The sequence below is a fragment of the Hyalella azteca genome, unplaced genomic scaffold (genome assembly GCF_000764305.2).
Source record: "Hyalella azteca isolate HAZT.00-mixed unplaced genomic scaffold, Hazt_2.0.2 contig12579, whole genome shotgun sequence".
Taxonomy (NCBI): domain Eukaryota; kingdom Metazoa; phylum Arthropoda; class Malacostraca; order Amphipoda; family Hyalellidae; genus Hyalella; species Hyalella azteca.
Window position 1 is genome coordinate 101,548 of NW_025942534.1, and position 23,523 is coordinate 125,070.

The window sequence follows — 23,523 nt, forward strand, 5'->3', positions numbered from 1 at the left end:
CTGTCGCCACAATGAATAAAGGGGTCTCATAACGTGCAATATTATCCAGCGAGGGTTCCAGCGTTCTATGATGGCTTTTATGTTTTGCTATAAAGCCATTAATTACATCTGAACTGTCTCGCAGCATCCAGTTAAATCTCAAATATAACAAAAATGTGTTTTCTGATACCATTATTGCCTTATTAATGAAAGCTTTCGTAACCTCCTTCCATAGTAAAATATTACGACATTCACAAAAACTGAGTTCCATAATAATTTAGATTCTAGAAACTCGCTAAAAAATAATACTTTTCAAATGAAATATTGATTGAAGCTTCATTTCAGATTGTAGGAGCGACGAGCTTTAGTATTTACTCCAGTTTCAATTGAATACTGAAAATGTTTGCCATCAAAAAATATGTTTTCTTTGTTGAGACTAGAATTTCGTTTTCTTTGGATGCAATATAGAAAATGAATTGAAATATTCTGTGGATAACCTCAAAAAATATTTTTTTTGTTTATACCCGTGTGATGCATGATGAAAATTCTTTTTCCATTTTGTTTTATATGTACATCAATATATATATACATATATATATGGCATGCTAGTTGTGATATATACTATATATAAATAACCAGCATGAACATTTTATTGCAGGTGCAAAGGGTGTTTTAAATTCTATTCGTATAATGTTGCGATTAGTAAATCTCTCTGTAGTCTTTGTACTTCTCTATGTGAACGTTGTCAACGGTGTGAGTGATGACAACGTCACAGCTGAGGCAAAAGTATTGTCACTTGATAAGTTTGATTCTGACGATCCCTCTGAGAGATTTTTCTTTACGAGCAATGCTCTTAATTTTGGTAACAACAACGCGGCGACAAGTGTAACCATTGGAAACGCTGGTTATGTGGTGTTGGGAGCGTATATTCTCGTCCCACTCATTATTGGGCTAGCCTTGCTTTTCTACCTCATTGGTGGTCACGGTGAGCGCTACGGAGGTGGCGGCTATGGCGGAGGGGCTGTTGAATCCTATGGGTCGACAGGCTCTACCTACGGCAATTATGCTAGGTTTGTCTCCAGTTGTAAATTAAATTGTAAAAATCACTCCGCTAAGGGTATGTTTAAAGGAACTAAAAGGCAAGTGCTATGTTTGGGGATCTCACGAAGGGCATTGCGAGCCAATATTCAGTCTGAAACACTTCTGCGTGCACAGGCGCTCCATTTGATTTCTTTTTGTATATTACCCAAGTGCCTGACACACTTCCATTTCTGAGCTCTTTATGTTGTCTTCATATAATTCTTTGGATAATAATCGGTGTAATGGCTATTGAATGAGATGTCGGCCAACAATCAGGCTCTCTTTGCACCCTCAGTCAATTTCAGATGAGATGAATTGTTGCTTGTCCCAGTGCAGGGGCGTCAGAAGCATCCCAGACGAGCTTGCAAGCGGGAATGAACTTTCCTTTAGGGCAAGTGCGAGAAGCTGTGTGCGTACTTATTGTAAATATTTCTTATTAAGTGAAGTATTGCTAATATTGAAATACTCCTGCAGGGTGCAGATCTATCCAAAATGGCAGCCATTGTACATGTTGCAAGCATCGCTACATTGCTGCTATGGGCAACTGCTGTCTCAGCGACCTCCCTTTCTTCTTCCTCTCTGGACATCGACGATATTTTAGATCCTCTTTTCAAACACGCCCCAGAACTTCACTTCTTGAAACCACTAGTTCAAAATCTCGTATCACATTTGGTGAGAGAGTTCCAACATCAGTTCAATCTTTACTCAGGTGACATTGAAGACACTCAAGTAAATGAGAAGATTTTTATTACAAGTAGCGCTAACGCGACAACCATGATCTCATTTTACGGACTGATCTACTCGATACTGTGGATTCTGGCGATGTCCATTGTGTCCAGTATGGTGATATGCTACTGGCTCGGCTGCGAGTATGAGGACCCTGACCTTCCGTCTCATTATCGACAGCTCAGGTCCTTGGCAATGTGGGTAGTGACAAGTCATATCACTGATGTTTTTTAATTAAAAATAAAGTGTTAGGAATAGATTAATACAACTAATTTAAACTAACTAAAAGCCTGTTAAAGCAACGAGAACGATTATTTCGAACCTAGATCACAAACCTCACAATTCTTTTATTATGACCATTAAGTCAAATTACAACTGTTTAAATTATTCAACAGTAATTATTTCTCATAATTTTCGCACCTATCGAGTAATGATCACTACTGCATAAATTACTCGCTAACATGAATAAACTACGAAGGCTTTAAATAAACTGTTTAAAGATTATAACTTTCACCAACATGAAATGAAAATTATTCACCAAGCATGGACACAATGGATAATTTGATTGTAAATATAAAACAAGCAACATTCAAACTTATAATAAATTTCGCCTGCTGAGGCTTTAATCAACACCTACCTCAATTTTAATCTCCAGACGCACAGGCCCAGAGTTCATGCAGCTCATCACTGTCAATCACATATCTATATTATATCCAGCACGTTTTTTTTCTAAAGGCATGGACTCTTCGCTACACTTTGCTCTCGCCCACTGCCCTAAACTAATTCTGGACAAACTTCTATTTGCTGTATATATACTTAAACATTTCTGATTTGCTATCAACTCTTGCTCTGTGCTACAGTTTTTCCTAAAGCACCGTTCGTTGCATGATGCCGGATGTTTTAAATGTTCTTCGGATGTACAGTGAAAGCAGCACTTTTTCCTACGTCTTTTGTAAATCCTCAGTCTCAATTGAAGCTCGCAATGTGCCTTAAAGTTGATCAGTTCCTCCCTGCACTTTTTCAATGCCGAAATATGCATAGATAAAATGAAGTGTAGTATAAATGATCAAAAATAAGGTTATATTCTTTTGCCCCAAACACCATATCACCAGCCACTTGTCTGCCAGTGTTTTAATCAAGTATTGAGCATTTAAGAGTGTATTTCAATGCAAGAAAAAAATCTGAAGCGTAACTGAGGTGCTGAAAGAACTTGGTTGTTAGCCGACATTCGAGTTGTTTGTTCTATCAGAGTGTATAATTTATTATTCACCAGATTGACTGCACCACTGGATCCCTGAACTTTCCTGTAAAAAACATTCAAGGCCATCAGCCACGAATATTTGTTCGCTTATTGTCAAAGTTTCAGCGATTCCGTGTTGCAAGCAAAATGGTGTCCCATAAAATTTGTCTCCGACACTCCATTATAAAAATTCCTCAACCCTATGGCAACGTTCCCATAAACTCTGATCAATAACCTCCTCTTCTCAGACGGCCGTAAGGCTACTGTACGAACTGTAAGTCTCTAGACATTTTCGTTGATGATTTCAGATCGTCAATTCGCTATGCACAGAATGAACCGCACGCTCCAAGTCCTGGCCTTGTTGGTCGTAATCTGCGCTGGGGCCCAAGCCGCTAATGTAGACGAGTTTCCCTTGGATGACATTAATTACGATGAAGACAGCGCTGACTCCCGGTTTTTGCTAGTGAACAGCAACAGCACCTCGGTCACGATTGGCTATGCCTCCTTCGCTCTGGGAGTGGCAGGAGTCCTTGGCCTTTTGGGCCTGCTCGCTCTGGCGCTGATTTGGGCTGCGGGAGCAGGACATGATTACTCGGGCTACGGCCAGTCAGGATACTCTGACTACAGCAGCGGATATGCTAGGAAGTCGTACGTCCCTCGAGTTTATTGATAATTTTTAAGCTTTTGCATTGGCTTCTAATAGATTTCACTAAGTTGTTTCACCTCTGTAAGAAAGTACCGCCCTTCTGTTTCATGTTGCCCTTACGCTGGCCTAAAGCGGACGACCCCAGCGAAGTGCTTCAAGCGAGCGTGCGGTTCATTCAACATGCGTTAACTCCGTTACGAAAATATAAACTCCCTGACTTTTCCTCTTAAAACACCTAGAATTACAAACACTCTTTCTTCAGATGTCTGTCAGTTAATAATGTAGTTCTAAGCAGCAGACAAATGCTCAAGTCGCACTAGAGGGAGAGGTTGCGACGTTGATAACCTCCTCTCACGATGATCTCTCTTGTGTTCGCTTGCAGTGCGTTAGAGGCTTTACGGAAAACTTCGCAATGAACCGCATGCTCCTGCAAATCGTTGGGGTCCTCCTGACGACGTCTTGCGTCTTCGGTCATGAATTCATGCCATACCCTGGCACCATAAACGAAGAGACAGCAGATTTGGGTGCCCCCACTTACACGGACGCAGAAGGGCGTGTATTCTTCGTCTTCACGAATGCTTCTACCACGGGCTCATTTGTCACATTCAACACAACCCTTTTGTTATTCTCTGCGGGCATTCTGCTCTGGGGAATTGCTGGGGGATTAGCGTTATATTACCTTCTGACTTCTCCTCATCTCGACTATGGACATTCCGGTTACGACTCTGGTCATGATTCTGGTTACGGATCATCAGGATACGGTAGAAAGCGACGCGGGTCAGTAGTTTATTCCTTTTAAATTCCATATGTGATTTCCTTTCTTCATTCTAGTTTGATTTAAGAGATGACATTTGGTCAACTATTCATGCACAGGTTTTAATAAAATTCTAATAAGTTTTACTTCTCCGTGGGCACTCGAGTGCGCACTTGCTTCTATTTAAAATACAAATAATATTTGATCCAAAATAACCCTGCATGGATAGTAATTCTTCCGTACACTAACAACCTTACGTGCCTGAATGAAAGTTCGACTGTGCACTTCGATACTCGATCTGAAATACTTCTGTAGGCGATGCTGTGATGTAGCCCGTAAGGCTTTGAATTCTTCTTAGTTCCTGCAAAGAACGCAAAATTCACGACTATCGATGTTATTACCAAACATTTATAACTAGACTTCAAGGGATTCATCACAGCTGCCTATCAGAAGAATTATCGGAATAGAAGTGGTTAGCAATGCCCTTTTTAGATCAATGTAGCTCAGATTTCGGTTATTATAAACTGTGTTACCTAACGCCCACAAAAATAAGGTAAGTCATCACATGCCATTGATCATCCATTTCATCTCATTTTTGGGTCTCAAAAGTGAGCAATGTGATTTTCTTTCTCGGAATCGTTTCACTTGGATTTTCTTTCGTCTGCTCCAGAATATTTTTTGTTGCTCTCTAGCTTTTTGATATTTTTAAGTTGTCTCGCCATCGTTGCTCACTACTTGAAACTTCTTTTCGCCATTGCTTTGATATTCAGACTGCAATTTTGCAGCTGATTGGTTGGTTGACTTATGCTTTTTGGAAGAATATTGTTCAGTGTTTTAAAATTCTCCATAGAGAGCGTTTAAATTCTCGCTTGGTCCAACTTCTAGACTGACGCAATTTAAAAATCATTTAATTTGTTTGTTCGCGAAGTCTCTCAGTTTTAGTCATGAAACTCATGACAAGTGCATGCATAGAGAAAGCAGAGATGTAGGTTTAGATGTGGTCATATTTATGTTTCCGTGACGAAAAGCACCTCACACTTGCTGATTGAGAAGCTCGGCGGTTTCTCTCGTAGCTCTGGAAAAGTGGACATTTTCTCGGGATGCTCGGAAAGAAAGTAATCAATGGTCTGGTCAGGTAGCGAACATCGGTCAGCAACAACGACAGCAGCCGCGCTGCTTTCTCTCCGCCGACGTACGTGTGTATTTGTCACATGCAGGACCTGCTAATGTTGGCGCTAACTATGAAGATAGTCTACAATTATCACGAATAGCTCTACTCTCATTAGGACCATGGACGTCGATGTCAAGGATTGGTGAAGCTCGTCGACTGATTTTTCAACCAGTATACAAAATATACATCAATCGTTCCGCATACTGAGATTTTTAAATTCTTAAAATAATCACACCTAATCCAAGTTTCGATCCCTCAACGTAGTGTTTCCGCTGTCTCAACAACACAAATAATTTAGCAGCTCAGAGATTTGCCCAATTTCTTGTGGTTGCATGTTAAAAAAATTTGAATATTCGCTCTAAACTAGATAAATACTTTGTAATGGTTACTATTATGAGCGTTGACTAATTTTGAGATTTGATACTGCAACGTTACTATTAATTGCAAATTTTGCCTATCTTAATTATAGCTCGTTGATGAACCTTTTGATGCATGACATCCCAAAATATTGTCATGCTTTCCTCTTCTCGTCCTCATTGTTCATGAGGGCATTTTTTCCTATCGCTACACCCTGCTGAGTCAACAACAAAAACGCTGTCAAGTCAGGCGTCGGCGTCACAGAGCGGCATCTGCATTTCTGAACCAAGCTCCTCCTTCCCCCGACACCTCTTTTTTTGCACCTGCTACCGCAGCTTCTTCTTTTGAATGAGTTTCGTTCGGTCACGTTCTGGGCCGATATAAAAGCGCATTGCGAGTCGATCGAACACACTTGTCGACCAGACCGTCTTTGCATACGCGAGATCAAGAGGCGCTCCTAGATTGTGCTTCAAAATTTATTAATAATTTCGAAACAAATTTACGAAAATGGCTTCGGAAAAGTGTATGTTATTGGTGTTTTGCCTCTTTGGGTTAGCTGCTCAAACCCGAGCACTGGATGATTATCTGACTGACGAAGCAGTGGATGAAGAAGGCAGATTTTTCTTCCCTATAATTATCGGTTCAGGTAGTGGCCTAAGTTTGAACATCACTCAATTGGCTGCTATTGCTGCTCTTCTGTCGTCCGGTCTCTTGGGCTTACTTGGTCTCGCAGCCCTCGGTTTCCTTCTGTTCTCCCTACTTCATGACCGAGGAGATTCCGGGTACGGATCAGGAAGTGGATACGGCGGAGGTGGTGGTGGCTACAATACCTATTCTTCCTACAGACGGTGAGAATTTCTCCAATTTCTTCACCTGCAGAAATGATGAGTTGCTTCAGCGAGTACAATTGGTTCAAAGGCGAATTCATTTTAGGATACAGGGGCACATGAGCAGAATATTTTGCAGAGACGCTGGAATGCTCTAACAGCATCCTAATGTAGGTGATGTTTACAGCACACATGGTGCTACTAAGTATACGGGGCAGTACAGGCTGCTCCGCAATATCAACACGTCTTTCGGTTGGGGCATTTGAACTTTTGGAAACGAGCTTTTCTAGGAGTTTGAATTTCGTTGGTTTGTATTTTTTCCATTTGCAGTCACCGTATCATTTTTTCATTCATTCTTTCAAAGTTTATCCTTAATGTATATCATGCATACAACGTATAACTTCCAATGTAATGGTTTAAGTATCAAAGTTTAGAATGAAAAAGAAGTTAATAGAATGATTTATGTAGAATGAAAGAGTATGATTTATGAAATCTGTATTCAGCCTACCTGTCATTTATAATAATTCACAAACAATAAATAAAATAAAATAATTTTCAGTTCGTCCCGATCACGAGTAGTTTGCTCGCTGGGCATCAATGAAATTTGCCTCTGACCCCTAGTGAAATTTGAGATATTATGGTATATTTGCTTTAATTTTTAAATGATATAGGCGTATTACAATGAAGTATGGTATGAAATTTCTTCAATCCTTGTGAAATATCTAGCAATACAAGACCATTTACCATTAACGTGTCTAATTATGTACTCTCGCCCCTCCTTTCTGACCACACAACACATTTCCACAAATAAAACATATTTCTGTTTCTGTTAAAACATATTTCTGTTACATACCACTACTGCAATAATTTTTTTTTTTTTTGCAATTAAATGTTAATCAACAACAAAATGGAACAATTGCCGTAAAACACCCGTTACCGATCAATCAAATACCTCTCTATCTGGTTGCGTAAAATTGCTTCTTCGATGATTTCACAATTGTCATTGTGTTTTGAATTTGATTGTGCAATATTAAATTCAATCAAATGAACTTACATCAATAAACAACTACTAACGAAATATATAAATTGAATTATAATGCACATATCATTTGGTTTGATTGCTTTCTCCTACCCTCTTCTCGTACATAACATCTCTCCATAACACACATCAACACACACGTGCAATCCTCGCCTCCAATTCCACACATCTCGGCGCTGCTGGGGTTTGTTGTGGGGGACAAAATCAGGTCATTTGACCCCTACGCGATCGACTGGGAGAAGTTCTCCATCCTGGACTGGATCAGCATCGGCGAGGAGGCCTGGAGGAAGTTTGACCCCGCTGATCTGGATTGCCAGAAGCGCCTCATCTGCGAGATTCACCAAAACACTTCGAAAGTTTTTTTTTGGATGAGTACATTCTGGTAGATTTTCAAATGGAGGAAAATTAAACCAAGCTTCTGAAGAGAAGTGCAAACAGGTCTCTAAAAAACTCGAGGAAAAATTTCAAGGAGAAATAAATAATTGATGGCTAATTATTAACCATCAGTGAATGTGTTTAATGAATCACTTATCTAAATCATTTACATCAAGTTGGTCTTCTTTTCCTAGCAGATAATTTTGAAGCTGTAGGCTAGAGCACCCAGTGGGAAAAAGAAACCAAACGAGAGTTTTCGTGGGAGTTGTGGGCGGTCAGTGGAGGAAAGTTCTCATGCTTTCGCTGCCATTATCTCAGTCCTGCTCACGATCAACTTTTCTCTCACGATCCATTTGTTTTACCTTAAAACAATCGACCGGGTTTTCTTTTTGCTCTTGAAAATCTTTCTAGACCGGCAAAGTGCGGTCACGGCGCATCTAAGCGCTGCGTAAAACACGTCTGCATGCTCATCTTGACGCATTTAACACAGAAATTCGTCGATGGAGTGAGAGAAAACGATGCACTTTGGTGTGATTTGGGTCAACGGAGCAAAATTTCCAATCTTCCTTCGACCTGAAGTTTTAAGAATTTCAATTTCTTATGAGATATTGTACGAGAAAAGACCAGTTACCTCATGCGCATTATGCATGATGACTTTATAGGATTTCAAACTTTTCTATGGGGTCGAAAATACAAAGAACCACTTGAAACGTTCACTTTAATATTCGCGCATATTAATTAAGCTTTGTTATGAATTGTATTATTGTCACGTTTTAATGAGATTAGCACGTGCATGAAGAATAGAGCTGAATATCTTTAATAACCACGTGATACATAAACATTACTTAAGTTTTTTTGTAGATGAACTCTTCTCAATTTTCATAAGAACAATAAATTTAAAGGTTTTAGCTTCTAATATTGCAGCATCTCAGTGACTTAAGTGCATAAAAGTGGAAGAATTAAATGAACATATTGAGGAAATATCTTCCTTCTCTCGACAGTTACCTGCAGTACGCCGAGGTCCTGAGCCTGCCGGAGGAGTTCAAAGCGTTAGTGGAAGAATATCTCGACGCCGCTGATCGAGGAAGAAACTTGCAAAAAGAGTGCGGCGAAATTTACAGTTCGTGTGAGTTTTCCGTCAAAAAAATGGTTGATAAGTTCAGTCACAATGAGATCTAACTTGAGCACGGCTCATGTGACTGTATAACTCCACGACCTGAAATGAAGACTGTCTCAACTGGACTCACGTCGACTGGGCCACTGTGGGTCCCTAACTGCAGTTCGTGCTGCCCAAACCTAACCTTCAACTGGGAAGCTGCGTTTCCTTCAGTATGGGACAAAAACCGCTGAAGTCACGAGATTCAACTTTATTTTTAAGCTGGACGAAATAACAAACATTTAAAAATGACATATTATTCCACGGTAAATACTAGCCCCGGTGGGAGGATTAAGATAATGAACCAGACATTCTTAGGATTTCTGACGGAATAGACTGAGACGATTCTACATCACTCCAGACTCTAATTAAATAGAGAGGGATTTAATATTTACAGGTCTGAACTTAGAGAGAAATTCCGTTGAATGGGATTTACAATGTCATGTTCAATCTAAACATATTCTTGTTAGAAAATTATTTCCTTTAAACGCTCTTCGTTGCTGATGAGCCGCATCTCTTTACCGTACTTCAGATTTTAAGAAAAAAAATCAGCGTGAAATTCACGCATGTAAGTCCCTCAATAATGTACATTCTTAGTGGTGTTTTATACTGCAACGAACGTTCCTTAATCTATTACGTTTGTTGGGCAATTATTTTGAGCATTATCGCGCTGACAAAGACGTATATCTTGAACGCCTCTAGTTAATTATTAATTAAGACTGTACATACGCAACTTAAAGGCTCATTGCAACTTGATAGCCCAGTTGTCGGTATGGCATGCAAGGTGACGCCGGGATCGTTTCAAGTTGATCGATCCCTCCACGCTCGAGCCTTGATTTCTGCTGACGCTTGGCCGGTGCAATGAGTGCTACGTAAACCAAAGTCTAAACGTGTGACTGTACTCTAGACTGTACATAATGACGTGCTATATCTCGGGTCTTCCGTACCAATGGTACGTGCTAATATTTATTACTTTGATCTTAGGCTTGCTAATTTCTAACGGGTGGTGTAAATTAAAATTCTTATTTCATAGTCCAATGGAAAAAGTTTGTGCACTCATGTACCTCGTCTTTGTACACTCATGTCCCTCGTATTTGTACACTCTTGTCCCTCGCCTTTGTACACTCATGTCCCTCGTCTTTGTACACTCATGTACCTCGTCTTTGTACACTGATGTCCCTTGTCTTTTGGTGTCGATTTATTTATTTGTAGCAGTTTATTCCTGATGGTGATTGTCTGGGGCTCTAAAACTGAATGCAATTTGAACACTGGACGAAATAACTGCAGACATTACCCTATTAAGGATTAATATCCTTGATATCTGATACGTATATATGTATGAAGACAAAGACTTCCAGAAAATTACTTGAACTGTATAAGACGCCAAAATGCTCGAAGCTTCGACTGTGGAATGACTCAGGACGGCATTCATAGCGTATCGAAATTCTCCATTGTTATTTATTTCGTTGAAATATTTATTTGTAGAATCTGAATGTTGTTAGTGTTGTTGATTATTATTATTATTATTAAATTTTAATGCTCTGTTATTGAATAAGATCCTTGGTGTTTTTGACAATGTCAAGCGTTTATAAGTTATTTTTTTTTAAGAGTTAAGCAGCATGTGAAGACGGTCATGCGTTACAAATGCTGACTTTTAAATAGAAATTTTTCCTCGTAATTGTAATCATGACTTGTGTCCAAATCTTGCCCTCACAGCAAGGCATCTTGATTGTTTAACGAACAAAATTCTTGCGCGTTTCTGTTCTGTCGGTGTCTCTTCTTTGCATAAACTCGTTATTACGAAATGATTTTTCACTCATCCCACGCTGGCATCGAGGAAGCGACTCGTCAGAGCTCTTCGTTAAAGAAAAATTAATGATCTTATTGTTCTCAGAAGAGCTGTGCAAACTTGAATCTCACGTCAGTTAATTCTTCAAGAAGAAAATAGAAGAAAACAGTGTAGTATCGCACATATGATCCGCCTTTGGTTCAATCTAACCTGAAAAGTAATATCCGAATTAACGTTACCAGAAAAAAAACACTACTTTCGGTTCGATGTTTCATCCAAAACTGAATTATACTTAATCAAAGTTTAGCTTCAGTATGAGGAAAATTTTTATAACTTTTTAATTACAAAATTCACTTGGATTTCTATTTACTAGGAAGCCCAGGAACTTGTTGTAATGTGGGCGTAAACTTCTCAAGCTCACAAAAATATGCTGCGTATTAAAAAGGAACCGANTAGAATTGCAGGTTGCGAACGTTCCAGGACTCTTTTACTGGCGTCTTCGTGGTGACCTCAATGAAATATACAAGTATATCTATGGTTAATACAAGGTCCCAGAAGGATAAATAGAATTTGAAGCAAGAACCAACACCAGGGGCCATGGCTATAAACTAAAAAAAATTGCGTTGCATCTTATCCGCGCGACAACATTTCTTCTCGCTTCGAGTCCCCGACATGTGGAACAGCCTCCCAGATTGCATCGTTGACGCTCCGAGTATAAACACGTTCAAGAAGAGACTTGATAAAGCTAAGGAGAAATATATGTTCAGACTTGAAATGCCTAGCTCCTTATCGAACCCGGTGGAAGTCTAGTAACTATTTCAAACTATCGTCAGTCCTGAAAAGATCCGGTCAAATGACACGATTTTAGATCTTCTGTGAACAAGTCACGAAAAGTAAAAGAATCGGCGACAGGCCACATCAGGCCTACACTTCAGCGCCGACATCACTATGATATGTTATGCTATGTTAATACGTAGCGTGAATCTTGAAACTTACTAACATACCTTAAGTGATGAATTAATCAAGAAATTATGCCACTTCTCCATGAAGAAAATCCAAATAATTTATTTTTTCTTCTAATGATTTAAATTAGAGTTTATAATAAGTATAGCAGGCACTACTATAAAATTTGTGTATGCTACTTAAATGTAACACTAAAGTCATATTACGTTGAGGCTAAATGTTTCTCAAACTATTTTAAGAGTAAAATTAAATAGTCATCACAACACTCTAGGGCCCATAGCGATTCGTGATTAACGCAGATGCATCCAGTTACTAAAAAAGATGACTTCTAAATCCCTTATAAATCCTCATGTTGGGCGGTTTATGTGACTTGTACACAATGCACATCTCGCTGACAAATGGAGCTTCAACTTTCCGAACTTTATTGATCTTTCGAGAACAATTAACACGTAGCCTCTCGAGCAATGACCACCTGATGAAAATCATTACTTAAGACGCCCTGTACTGTATATCTTTTAGACGAGAGATGCCCTGTATCAAGAAGAACGGTCTGCAGCACACAAATGGACACAACACATAGCATGACACACGCACCATATGTACCGACACATAGACAAAACACACAGCATGACACACGCACCATATACAGCATGACACACGCACCATATACTGACACATGGACACAACACACAGCATGACACACGCACCATATATCGTCACATGAACAACAATCTAGGCAACAGACGAGACATGCATGCACATGACTAGAAGTTATTTGCATATGACTGTATATGTCAAAGAGACCATAATTATTTGGGTCACTTCGAGCTACATATTCTGATTTACTAACAAAAATATAAATTATATTAATTCAGCGAAGGTTATCAGAGACATGAGTGGGTTAATGTGACGATATTCAATTAGAAGAACGAAGCACGGAACTGCGAGCTGTCAGCGCGACTGGCGTCACTGCAGGTGATAGAAATGCGAGGTTCCATGTAGACAAACTGCAGGGCTGTCCTACCCACAGGGCGAGATCTCCACGCCACACAAGCAATGTTCAATTGACAAGCCTTGACTCTTGACGATATCACGTTTATCTTAGCTAATGCGCCCCTTACAAGCCTTGACGATATCNGGTCTGCAGCACACAAATGGACACAACACATAGCATGACACACGCACCATATGTACCGACACATAGACAAAACACACAGCATGACACACGCACCATATACCGACACATGAACACCAAACTAGGCAACAAACGAGACATGCACATAACTAGAAGTTATTTGCACATGACTGTAGCCCAAAGAGACCATAATTATTTGGGTCACTATGAGCTACATATTCTGATTTACTAAGAAAAATATAATTTATATTATTTCAGCGACGGTTATCAGGGACTTGAGTGGGTTAATGTGACGATATTCAATTAGAAGAACGAAGCATGGAACTGTGAGCTGTTAGCGCGACTGGCGTCACTGCAGGTGATAGAAATGCGAGGTTCCATGTAGACAAACTGCAGGGCTGTCCTACCCACAGGGCGAGATCTCCACGCCACACAAGCAATGTTCAATTGACAAGCGTTGACTCTTGACGATATCACGTTTATCTTAGCACATGTGCACCTTACAAGCCTTGACTAGATGTCATAATAAAGAACTAGTTTTACAACGTCACATCAGGACATAATGTCGTGCGACTCCAACGTTCGTTCGCAGTCGCTTTGTTAATTGNGCCTTGACTAGATGTCATAATAAAGAACTAGTTTTACAACGTCACATCAGGACATAATGTCGTGCGACTCCAACGTTCGTTCGCAGTCTCTTTGTTAATTGTATTAGTATGAACGGATATCTCTTCTGTTGTACAATGTAAGTGTATTTACTTGTAGTCTCTTAAATGTTACTTTTGTTATATGTTATATTGTTTTGTTGTGTTGATAAGTATTTTACATCGATTATGATCCTTCCAGGTAACCGGGCAATTGTTGAATAAAACTTGAATTACCAAGATTATTTCGTCCCTGATTCCACAACACTAGACATGTATCACTCTTATCTCTCTGCAATTCATGCAGCTAAATTGTTTTTTAACAATCGCACACACATTAAAAACAATAATATTTTATCGATGAATATTACATCACTTACCAGATTCAGCACATAATTTTTCTCTGACAAAATTCATCATCTTGATTTTTCGTTAACACAATCTCAACGTTTTATGAACATGAAAACCACAATTGTCGTCTCAAAATTCTTTTTTCCTAAACTTAGGCCGAAAGCATGGAAATTAACGGGAGGATTGGAAGAGATTTAGTCATTCATGCGAGTGAATGATGGACCGTTGCTTACAGCGCGCCAAAAAGCGGCATATGGCGCACAACGTTAACTGTTACAGTGCGCCACTAACCTCACGTCGCTAAATTGCTTTTCCATATTTTTCAACAGATGGCCCAAGCTTCGCATGCTCGACATGTGCTTCGTCAGGCGTGAAAACTCAAGGATTTTTGCATTAATAGATCCTTAATTGATCCACGCTAAGAGTTTGCAAACTTGCGACAGCAAAATTGAATATTTTACGATGATTGTTTTACGCAAATAATAACGAAAATTAATTGCAAGGATTGTCCGTACAACATGATTAAATTCGGCTCAAATAATAAAAAGTTTATTGCAAAGACTTACTCTCTACCATATGATCAGAACGTCTTGCGGAATACGTGAGAATATCATTATTAGATTTTTTCTTCTACGATGATCTTACGCTCCCCCGGATGATACAATCTTATTAACGCACTATAAAATGCATGGGGCATTGTTCGAATAATAATGTCATTTCATACCCATTAACGTAGGCTTGGTGGGGGCTACTTTTATTTAATTCTCATATCTTGGGTATAGAAATAATGGTACGAAAGTATAAATGAACTACCAATGTATTTTATGATTGAAAAGGACCAAAATTTCAGGTAAGATCACTATAATTTTTATTTACAATATGAATAACTTATATATATGTGCGTGGCCTTATATTTCCGGATGCTCTTAGCCTGAAAGTTATATTTATAAATAGAGTGGAATCTGCGTGAGTAAAAATTACTAAAAAAAGGGATGTAAATATAACTGCACATGTAAAAAAGTCATGACAACGCTCAATGGTTTGAAGTTTTATAAAATTAAAAATGTGATATAAGGATAGCACAATGTAACCCGGCCATCGCGTGCATTGGGTAAGAATGATGGCCGTGCGCGATGTAGCGGCTGTGACTGGTTCTTAGATTATAGTGTGTGTTGGAGAAACATATTATACATGAAGAGAACCTATTGCTAAATAGAGGAAAATTTAGATTCTGTTCTCCTTGATACCCTTAGCACAATCAATTACGGTACACATTTCAAAGTTAATATCAGGTTGCATGATGACGGGATTCACGGGATCTTGAACTGCGAAGACCTGAAATTAAAAGGATTATCTTCCAGAGGAACGCCCATCAATAACTAACTATTCTAATTTGTAGTTCTGCATTAATTGACAGACATTCGGGAATTCTTAAGTTATCTATTGACGTCTCATGAGTCATTGTTAATTGAGGCTTCTCAGGCACATCTGATTCCATCCCTTTTAATGCTGTAATAGGAGGTGTCGTCAGCCAATGTCATTCAATATAGAAAGAACATTTGTAGACCTACGATAGTACGCAACCTCCGAATTCGCTATTCGTTTCGTTAAGATTATTACCTATTCAAAATTTACCCCAGTTCCTCCGATGATTCGGTGAGCTAATTTCTATAGTGTGATCTATTTCTTTCGTATGTTATATTTATGAACCATATTGTTCAATACCACGTTAACCTTTTTATCTCGTATGACAAAATTGTCGTGTTTTTATGTGCAGAAACTCACCATCAATAAAATTGATAAAAGTGTCGAATCATCTTATTATTTTTACTAAACTTTGGGGAAACCTTTATAGGCATAATTTATGTCAAGTCTGTTAACTGTTCTCAGGCCCTGACCATTATCTGCAGAGCTCACGTACATCGAATATCGCGATTATTCTAGACTATTTTCAATCTCTCCACAGTTTTTAGTTCTCGTTCATTAATGAGTTAACTCACTCTACTGATGCTAATTTGAGATAAATTTGTAAAAATTTGTGAGTTTAAGCCGGACGCTGGAAATATCTGAGGGGTGCTTTTATGCGATTCCTATTTGTGTCGGGATATTACCTGCAGCTAGAATAAAGAAGAGAAATGTTATTTTCGAATTGGTATATGGGTATTTTATTCAGAAAATATTGCTTCAAAGTCTATGTTAAACTTATAAATAGGACTTTAATGGAGATGTTGCACTAAATTAAAGTATATAGCATATATTTTTAATTACAACGTGTTAGTTAAAAATTATTACTGTATTCGTGATGACCTGATTCGGAATTACGTGATCCTGGATTGGAAGTAGAATCTATCCCGAGCCTCGTTGAGCTAACTCCCATTCGATGTTCCACCCATGTATTTTTCCGTTTTTATATGAAACAATAAAATATTCCATTATTCGTTAAGAAGTTTAAGAATTTTACCTTCGATGTTCCACCCATGTATTTTTCCGTTTTTATATGAAACAATAAAATATTCCATTATTCGTTAAGAAGTTTAAGAATTTTACCCGTAATTTAAAAATTGTTCGACCTTATTTCCAATGCGTGATGAAATATTTTGGTGAAATGATGCGAGGTTTGAAGAAATAAAATGTTTATATTGAAAGAATGTTGAGCTCGTGGCACATCTGAGAACGTGCGTTCTACTTTCTGCCTGCATTCCTATTGAGGCGCGCGTGACCGAGCGAGACAAGAGTACAACGTGCGGCTGTTATGGAGCCGTCCTCGGGAGGCCGGCCTGGTGCGACGTCTTCCTTCGTCTCACGTCCGACTACCTGTGCACGCCATGGATTCTGCTAGCAAAAAATAAATTATTATTTTAAATTAGTTTCCTGCAGGTATTCGCTGATGGTTAATACTTAGCTGAACTCAAGCCGGCCTGGACTGAACTACGTGGATCGTCGGTCGTCTCAGGTTGCGGACCTTCTATAGGCTTTCAATGCGGTGATAAATTCCATGGCAATTGGAATACGAGTTTTGTATGCGTACCTTATAACTCCTCTTCGCATGAATGAAATTTATCAAGTACCTTCTAAGGATTTATAGTTTTTCTCTAAATTTGTTGAACTAAATAGGTTAAAAGATTATATATAGCATTATGGCAATAATTACCGTAGCCATACCAAGCACGTCCACTGCCTGGTCCAACTCTAGTACGTAATTTTTTTAGGTCTAAAATCTAAATGTAAGGACACGGCATCAGAGTGTAATGAACTCAAGTATAACTCTAAGATAACATGGAAGACACAGTTGGACGAGTGTTACCAAGTATGGTAGGGCATCAGGTGTAACGAACTCAAATATAACTCTAAGATAACATGGAAGACACAGCCGGACAAGTGTTACCAAGTATGGACACGGCATCAGAGTGTAATGAACACAAATATAACTCTAAGATAACATGGAAGACACAGTCGGACGAGTGTAATCAAGTATGGGCAGGGCATCAGGTGTCATAAACTCAAATATAACACGAGGATAACATGGAAGGCACCTCACCAAATCTAGTTCTCGGACACTGAGTTACTTCGGAGAAACTCGATCGTTTGAAGCGCCTGGTTATTTCTTTTCATAACAAATGTTATGAATAACCATGCATTTCAAACATAAACAAGTTCTAACCTTCCTAATAATTCGTTAACCAACAGTATATCAGTTCACGCCGCTGCACATTTAAACCGGTTCCTATTGCCGCCGTAGCACAGATTGAGCAGGGCCAAGGCTGTTCAACGTCTTACCAAAGTATCTAAGAGAGGGGGAGTTCACCCTAGAGACCTTCAAGAGACAACTGGACGTTTTCCTGGGCACAATCCCAGATCGACCTCCCCTGCAACACTAGATCGACCTACCCTATAACAGAAGTTTCTATACCGGCAATTACATACCAACCGATCGCGGTGCTCAGAAGTTCCTATACCGGCCACTGCATACCAACCGATCGCTGTGCTTAGTAGTTTCTATATCGGCCACTGCATACCAACCGATCGCTGTGCTCAGAAGTTTCTACACCGGCCACTGCATACCAACCGATCGCTGTGCTCAGAAGTTTCTAAACCGGCCACTGCATACCAACCGATCGCTGTGCTCAGAAGTTTCTTCACCGGCCACTGCATACTAACCGATCGCTGTGCTCAGAAGTTTCTTCACCGGCCACTGCATACAAACCGATCGCTGTACTCAGAAGTTTCTTCACATCATAAGTTTCTTCACCGGCCACTGCACACCAACCGATCGCTGTGCTCATAAGTTTCTTCACCGGCCACTGCATACAAACCGATCGCTGTGCTCAGAAGTTTCTACACCGGCCACTGCATACCAACCGATTGCTGTGCTCATAAGTTTCTTCACCGGCCACTGCATACCAACCGATCGCTGTGCTCAGAAGTTTCTACACAGGCCACTGCATACCAACCGATCGCTGTGCTCATGAGTTTCTTCACCGGCCACTGCATACCAACCGATCGCTGTGCTCATAAGTTTCTTCACCGGCCACTGCATACAAACCGATCGCTGTGCTCATAAGTTTCTTCACCGGCCTCTGCATACCAACCGATCGCTGTGCTCATAAGTTTCTTCACCGGCCACTGCATATAAACCGATCGCTGTGCTCATAAGTTTCTTCACCGGCCACTGCATACAAACCGATCGCTGTGCTCAGAAGTTTATACACCGGCCACTGCATACCAACCGATCGCTGTTCTCATAAGTTTCTTCACCGGCCACTGCATACAAACCGATCGCTGTGCTCATATATATATGTAAAAAAGCGGAGAAGACCAGAACCATGAAATTCGCTGTTTTTGCATGATTTAGAAAATAAAAAATGAGCAACATGAGGCTATATCTTTGATACTCCAGCATTTGCATGACGTCTGGCATAACTGCAGCTTTCCCTTGTACATTAAATAACTTTCATCCATCATGGAGTCAGCAATAGAGACAAGCATCAGGCAGAAGTAGCGTACAGAGTGAACGCATCTCAATTACGATCATTTAGGCAAGATCACGAGCTCTAGGGCGCCGGTAGCTTCACAGCAAAGGCGTGAATTGCGCAAACTTGTGTCGCCTCAGGGAAAGTTCTGCAGGTGCACGGGAACCGACCGACTGTTGTCGGCTTTCGCTTGTGTGTGAATGATGGCTTCGCATTAAACTATCTAGAACGATGAGATGAACTGAGCACCCATGCATGAAGCTATATCCTTTCTGGAATATTTTGCAGGTTTGTTTACCTGTATATTGAGCATTGGGATATTGTATGTATGTTACACTTGTAATGGAGAACTTGAGAACTATTGACAGCAATAGTCCTCGCCTACTTGTGTAGCTAAACAGACTGGAGATAGTGGAAAGATGTCTTGCCAGTTTTTTTGAAGCTTTTAACATATATAAAGTTTAATATACTCATGAAATTCCCTTAATTTTTGGAGCATCTTCAGCTGCACATTTATTCTGATTTTTTTTTTCTGATTGCTTGACCGAAGAGAAATACGGAAAAAAATAGAAATTCAATGTCATGAATATTACAGCCAAACGGTGGTATTGGGTCCAGTCGCAAACGTTTATCACCTGTACACTTTTTTTTCTTGAAAATGAAAGAACTTTCATGCATCTTGTACTCGGAATGGTATAGACAATCTATCGCAGTTACTACAGAGCTAATGTCGATCCTCAACGCTTGACTAGCAATGATTTTGGACACAAGTTTATCTATCGGATAATTCGGGTTGAGTAAGTGAGAGATGTTAGGTTAGTGTCACTATTATTCAGTAACGTTCACTATAGAAATATAGGATGAATGCATCTATCGTATTTGCCTAGTCACTTCGAAACTTGTTGAACTATGTATTATTTTATTCCAGGTTACAAGGTATTGCATATATTTGCCATTGTTCACAAACACTTGCATTGTTACGCGCGTATATTTCGCGTTGCGTACTCAATTTATTCGTTATGTTGTGTTGACGCTCAGCTGCACAGATAGAATTAGGGAAGAAGCACGTTATTCTGAGACACATAAGCCTCCCTCGCCCCTCCATACTTAACGCTCTGTTTGCTCTGGATGATTCTAAAGAGAGGCTTCACAGCGCCCTTGTTTGAATGTGGGACGCGCGCTGCTAGCCTGGTCGCCGGTGTTTGGTTCTTCAAACGATAGACGCATTCGAATATGACACTCGTAGTTAAATGTTTAAGCAAACATCTTGAGAACGCAACTAAGAATGAATTCAAGCATTCAAATTAACTCACAGCTCACTTTTTATGAGTAAATAATTGATGTTCATAATATGTTTTATGGCTAAATGAAACTAGTCTGAAGATTCGCTCCTAAATTTCGATTTCTGTACTAGGCTTCAATTTCAGTACTGATAAACTTTCAAGTTCGTGCTAACAATTTTCGCTTGCTAGGAATTTATTTGAGAAAGTAAATACTTATTTTGTTCTCCAAATTTCTACATTATGATCTCACTCATCGCAAGATCAAAACGATAATTCTCTCCATCCTTCATATTCGTTGCTTGCCAGTAGCGTTCGTGCGCAGAAGAAAGCACAGCGATGCTACACCGTCCACTGCGTGAGTCTCAGGCTCGCACCTCTGTTCCGACCATGCGGAAAGCTTGTCATTTTTCGTTCAAATCCGGCTTTCCCGAGAGCAAGTTTCTCTTAATTTGTTCTCCATTTTGATGCTTATTTTTTTTAAACCAAGCATTATTAAGCTGACAGAAGTAAGCTGCGCATAAACAAAAAAATTAATTTTAATTTCGGAAAATTTTATTTGAAAAACTAAAATTTGCATTGTGAGTAATTATTTACGTAACTCAATAAAGAAGGGATCCATCTTGTAAAATCGTTACATTTATTATTACGAAATAATAGTTAATATTACTGATAATTTTCATCTAATCAGCTAGCTTCAAAATACGATAATTTTTAAATGTTCTTTCTGGAAATGCATTAAAAGTAAAGATCTAAATGACCAATTAAAAGATCATCTTGGGACATTAAGTTAGCTGTTGAAATATTACTGGTATTTGTTATTTTAATTGAAACTTGAACACCGATAGATAGGCTTCAATAGCTTTGCGTGCGAGCAGTTCGAATACTTAGCAGCAAGTTTTCTGCAAGCTCCTGATTTACCCTCCGTATAACTTCAAAATTCCGTGAATCATAAAACTCCACAGATTTCGGAAATCGATGCGAACTTATTTAACACGGAACTTTTCTAATTTCAGCACATACATCAGGTAGCTTGATTAAAAATTTTCCTCATATTCTAATTTAAATCTCATTGGTCTTCCATGAAGAAACCAAGGATTCCAAGAGCCAAAGCCTCGCAACATTATAATATATAAATGAAACCTTGCAAAAATTTCTTACGGTACCAAAAATGAGATCATAGACATTGGAATTAATTACTGCATATTTTGATAGAGATTTTTAAAATTCAGATTGATTTGTTAGCCGTGTAATCACCAATCATTAAATTTATGTAAGCATTCCTTAATGGTAATTTTGGTCTGGCTGTTTATGGAGGCTACGTAGACTTAAAAGACGCTATTGCGGCTCGAAGCACATCAATATTTCGAGCCCAGATGAACTCTAATCGAAAGTTCTTCTGACCGAGTTTTTCTGAAGTTTCTCAAAGCTGGCGAGAAAGTAGATGATATTGAGAGACCCAGCGATCTCAATGAAATTGAAGCTTGGATAGACAGACACGCGAGCGGTGTCCGATTGACTTCCTGTCGCATTCAGGTCATTCAGCTGGACGCGCGTATAGTCGGTGGTGGCACTTCATCATACACTATTGTGCTCGCCATGTCCGTCCGTCCGTCTGTCTGTCCGTCCGTCTGTCCGTGACCTCAAGTTTTCGTCGACGAGAAAATGCGCTCTCTGTCACTCACTGCAGTGAGTACTGAGTTACATTTTTTCTATAAATGAGAAAATGCGCTAAAAACTGCGCTGCAATTAACTTCTCCACGCGACAAAATTTTTTCTCACTTCGAATCACCGACATGTGGAACAGCCTCCCCAATAATAACATCGATGGCGCTCCAAGTATGAATGCGTTCAATAACAGACTAGATAAAGCTATGGAAAAATATATGTTCAGATTTGAAATGCCTAGCACCATATCGAACCCGGTGGAAGTCTAGTAGCTATTTCAAAGTATCGTCAATCATGAAAAGATCCGGTCAAATGAAACGATATTAGATCTTCTGTGAACAAGTGACGAAAAGGAAAAGAATCGGCGACAGGCCACATCAGGCCTACACTTCAGCGCCGAGATCAATATGTTATGTTATGTTAATGCATTAAATGCGAGAAATACATTTGAACTAAGTCGAATTATGGAGTAGGCGTCAAGTCTGCACTATTACTTGGATTAAATTATTGCTCCGACGCCTTTCAGACGCAGAATAAGTCCAGCACCAGAGGCCACGGCTATAAACTAAAAAACTGCGTTGTAACACATCCATGCGACAACATTTCTTCTCGCTTCGAGTCACCGACATGAGGAACAGCCTCCCTGACAGCAGGGTTGACGCTCCGAGTCTAAACGCCTTCAAGAACAGACTAGACGAATCTTTGCAGAAGCATATGTTCAGTCTTAAAATTTGCAACTTATGGACCAGGCAATAAGTCCAGCAGCTATCTCAATCAATCGACAGTTATAGAAAGAACGGGCTCCAAAGGCCGGATCCCTTGTGAATCGAGTCACGAAAAGTACAAGAATCGGCAACAGGCCATGGGCCTATTTCTACAGTGCCGACACTTCTATTCTTTTCTGTTCTTAATAAAATGTTATGGAAATGTTGGGCCTGTTAGGTTAATTTGAAAAAGTATAATTTGAAGTTAGGTGCCATTTAAGTGAGTGAAGAGTGCGGTCTGCATGAGAGATGGAAACAATTATCACGAGACGATGATACGGGGGTGAGGGACCGAATCGAAACTTCTCCGGCCCCGCCCTGTGAACTCGCTTCGGACCCAAACGCAATAACTTTTATTTCGATCAACCGAACAACTCACAAGTCCATCAATACTGATCGGATCTGCATTAAATATTAAGTAAATATTATCAATGCCCTGCGAAATGAAAAATTACATATTTTTACATTATTTAGTTTTCAATTAAAACTAATATACTCAATTTTTATAGTAGTTGTACATTTTCAAACCACCATCCGTTGAAACATTTGATCAATTTTAGATCTGTCACGAAAAGTACAAAAGTCGGCGGCAGGCCTATCCAGGCCTAT

General features: G+C 39.5%; 1 protein-coding gene across 1 annotated transcript; it reads left to right on the forward strand.

Moving 5' to 3' along the window:
- The first annotated feature begins 4,627 nt into the window (after positions 1–4,627).
- On the forward strand, positions 4,628–11,155 carry LOC108669901. The gene is made up of 3 exons (XM_047883315.1): positions 4,628–6,801; positions 8,028–8,201; positions 9,172–11,155. Exons 1-3 carry the CDS (start codon positions 6,461–6,463, stop codon positions 9,371–9,373), a joined length of 717 nt encoding a protein of 238 aa, XP_047739271.1. The 5' UTR covers positions 4,628–6,460; the 3' UTR covers positions 9,374–11,155.
- The last annotated feature ends 12,368 nt before the right edge of the window (positions 11,156–23,523 follow it).